Source organism: Tasmannia lanceolata, unplaced genomic scaffold, assembly GCF_043159265.1.
Source record: "Tasmannia lanceolata isolate RefF3 unplaced genomic scaffold, GAP_Taslan_0.1 ptg000002l, whole genome shotgun sequence".
Taxonomy (NCBI): domain Eukaryota; kingdom Viridiplantae; phylum Streptophyta; class Magnoliopsida; order Canellales; family Winteraceae; genus Tasmannia; species Tasmannia lanceolata.
The window spans coordinates 48,623,293-48,626,064 of record NW_027518679.1 but is presented as its reverse complement, the minus strand read 5'-3'; the positions used below and the strand labels follow the sequence as shown (position 1 = coordinate 48,626,064).

The following is a 2,772-nucleotide window of genomic DNA, read 5'->3' as shown; positions in this document are numbered from 1 at the left end:
TGCATAATCTAGCTAGTAGCCTAATCTAACCAAACTACCTATCATCTAATCCTAGATGATTCAACGGTCAGATTTTTTCCGATCCGACAAATCTTAACACGATCTACGGAGGCACTGCACATTATAGAAACCTCTATAGACCAGAGGGTCAGGATCATACCATGGATATGTCTATGACGTGCGGGGTACAACCTATTAATGTAATGACACGACAGAGGAACTGCTTAGATTGTCCTCTGAAGTGGGGGCCACTAAACTATATAAAAAAACACTAGGACTTCACGCGCACTCACAGTCTAAATTCTTACTTTTCTTATTACTTTACTAGCTGTGAAAGAAAGCTTTTTACAAATCCCAAGAAGGAAAAAGACGGCTCGAATTCGTTCCATTATCAAAATATTGCAGTTGAAATACCAGTGGGTCCTACTATAAAAGATAAGCTCAAAGTAAATAAAAGGTTGAGATCAACCTCATGTGGGTCCTACTACTTGCATTTAGTCACATGCTAATATACCCCATAAAGTAATAAAAAACAAATTTACTGGGGTCCACAAAACAAGAAAATCACCCACATGATTGTACGGAAAAAAACCCATGTGCGCCTTTGGGCCACATATTTCCATATCCAACCAACGAAATGCTGACGTCATCATCGTCTCACTTTCAACCCACGTGCTAATGGTGTCTTATAATCAGACGAATCTCCTCCTGGTAGACCACATAGACTTGAATCTGACAATATAGCCTTTGTTTATTTTAAACCTAGGAAGACAAAATTTTCACTACTTATTGTGAGACACTTCTCATCCATTTCTGTGTATTTATTTTCTTTCCCTTGTCTTAGGAAACCAAGCACAAAAAATAATTCCATGGAAGGATTCCTCTCTTCTTCTACTTCACCTCCACATACCTTTCTCTCTCCGGTTCAACTCCAACAAAAGCTCCGGTTCATCGTAACGAACCGGCCGGAGTGGTGGGTCTATGCCATTTTCTGGCAGAAGTGTACGGACACCACCAACGGGCGTGCTGTTTTGTCGTGGGGGGATGGGCATTTCCGAGGTACGAAAAACGTTGGAAAAGTAAATCAGAGATTCGGGTTTGATTGCTCCAATGCTCAGATTTCTGAGAGGAGACGCGTGTTGAAGGGGATTCATGCTCTGATGACTGAGATTCCTGAAAAGGATGATTCCGTAGACGGAGACGTTACGGATTCGGAATGGTTTTATGTCGTGTCGTTGACGCGATCTTTCTCGGCCGGAGATGGAATACCCGGCCGGGCTTTCAGTACCGGGAAGTCCGTTTGGTTGGCTGGTGGGCAGGAGCTTCAGATGTACGGTTGTGATCGTACTAGAGAAGCTCATATGCATGGAATTGAGACTTTGGCTTTTGTCACAATGGAAAATGGAGTTCTTGAGTTGGGTTCTTCGGATCTGATCCAGGAGAATTGGACCCTTGTGCAACAAGCCAGGGCTCTTTTTGGATCGGACCAACTCGGACCGATTCAGAAGCCGATTCAACTCGGATCGATTCAGAAGCCGAGTCAACTCGGTCCTACTCGTTTTCATGGAATTGAGCTTTCATTTGAAGATATAGAGGTTGAAACAGGGGTCGACGAAGATAAGAAACAAGAAGGGAAGGCGAAGAAAGAACCCACCGGGATGGGTGGCCTATCGAGTTCGGTTGACTCGGAGCACTCGGACTCGGAAGGCGTGGAGAAAAAGAGGTCAAAGAAGAGAGGAAGAAAACCGGGTCGAGACGAACCGGTGAACCATGTGGAGGCGGAGCGGCAAAGGCGCGAGAAGCTTAACCACCGGTTCTACGCACTCCGATCCGTGGTCCCAAACGTGTCGAAAATGGACAAGGCCTCACTTCTAGCGGACGCGGTGTCGTACATCAATGAACTCAAAGGGAAGGTGGCCGCGTTAGAGACCGAGTTGCAAAAGGAAGCTAAAAGGGTGAAGAAAGAAACACTCGGCGTAGGTGGCGGAGCTGAGTTGGTTAGGGGAAACTCGGAGATGGAAGTGGATGTGAAGATTTTTGAATCCGACGCGATGATCCGAGTCCAATCGGAGATTGTGAACCACCCCGCCGCGAGGGTTATGGGTGCGCTTAGGGAACTAGAGTTGCAAGTTCACCATGCTAGTGTTTCAAGTGTGAAGGAGCTCATGCTTCAAGATATTGTTGTGAAGCTTCCTTGTGATAGGTTGCAAAGTGAGGAAAGCTTGAAGAATGCTTTGTTCAAAATTTTAGATAATATGTAGGTTTTCTTTCTTTAGCTTTCATTTTAGTTTTCATGGTAAGTTGTAAAGGGGTTTTTAGGGTTAAAAGCTTCTCTTCCCCTCTTGCTCAAATTGGTTTGAAATTCCAAGTTGGGTGTTGATGGTTTTCAGCTTGACAGCCAACCAGAGAAATTTTCGTCTATGAAACAGAGGGGCTGCCAATATCAAAAAGAATAACGATATGGTAACCGAGTTGGGAACCGAGAATGCAAACGAAGCACATTACAGGCTCTTCCCTTGTTGCTCTATTTGGTTCCTATTTTTTTATCGGCTTTTTTTTTCCTACTAGTAAAAACACACGTGCGTGAATAAAGGTATTTTACAATAAAATTTAGTATAAGCGTGGAAAACTGATTTTATAGAAGTTTTTCATTTTCTAACTAAATAAAATAATTTGTCAACTGATTAAAATAAGGTGATAGAGGCAGAGACTTGCCAATATCAAAGAAGTTGATTCTAATACAAGCTCTCTGTAAACCATTATAGATAAAAA

At 43.3% G+C, this 2,772-nt stretch overlaps 1 protein-coding gene across 1 annotated transcript; it reads left to right on the top strand.

Moving 5' to 3' along the window:
- Positions 1-731: 731 nt before the first annotated feature.
- On the top strand, positions 732-2,512 carry LOC143886186 (transcription factor MYC2-like). The gene has a single exon (XM_077390141.1). It carries the CDS (start codon positions 870-872, stop codon positions 2,259-2,261), a length of 1,392 nt encoding a protein of 463 aa, XP_077246256.1. The 5' UTR covers positions 732-869; the 3' UTR covers positions 2,262-2,512.
- The last annotated feature ends 260 nt before the right edge of the window (positions 2,513-2,772 follow it).

Excerpts from the sequence above, each read along its gene's own strand:
- LOC143886186 (XM_077390141.1), top strand. The coding sequence starts at position 870 with ATGGAAGGATTCCTCTCTTCTTCTACTTCACCTCCACATACCTTTCTC.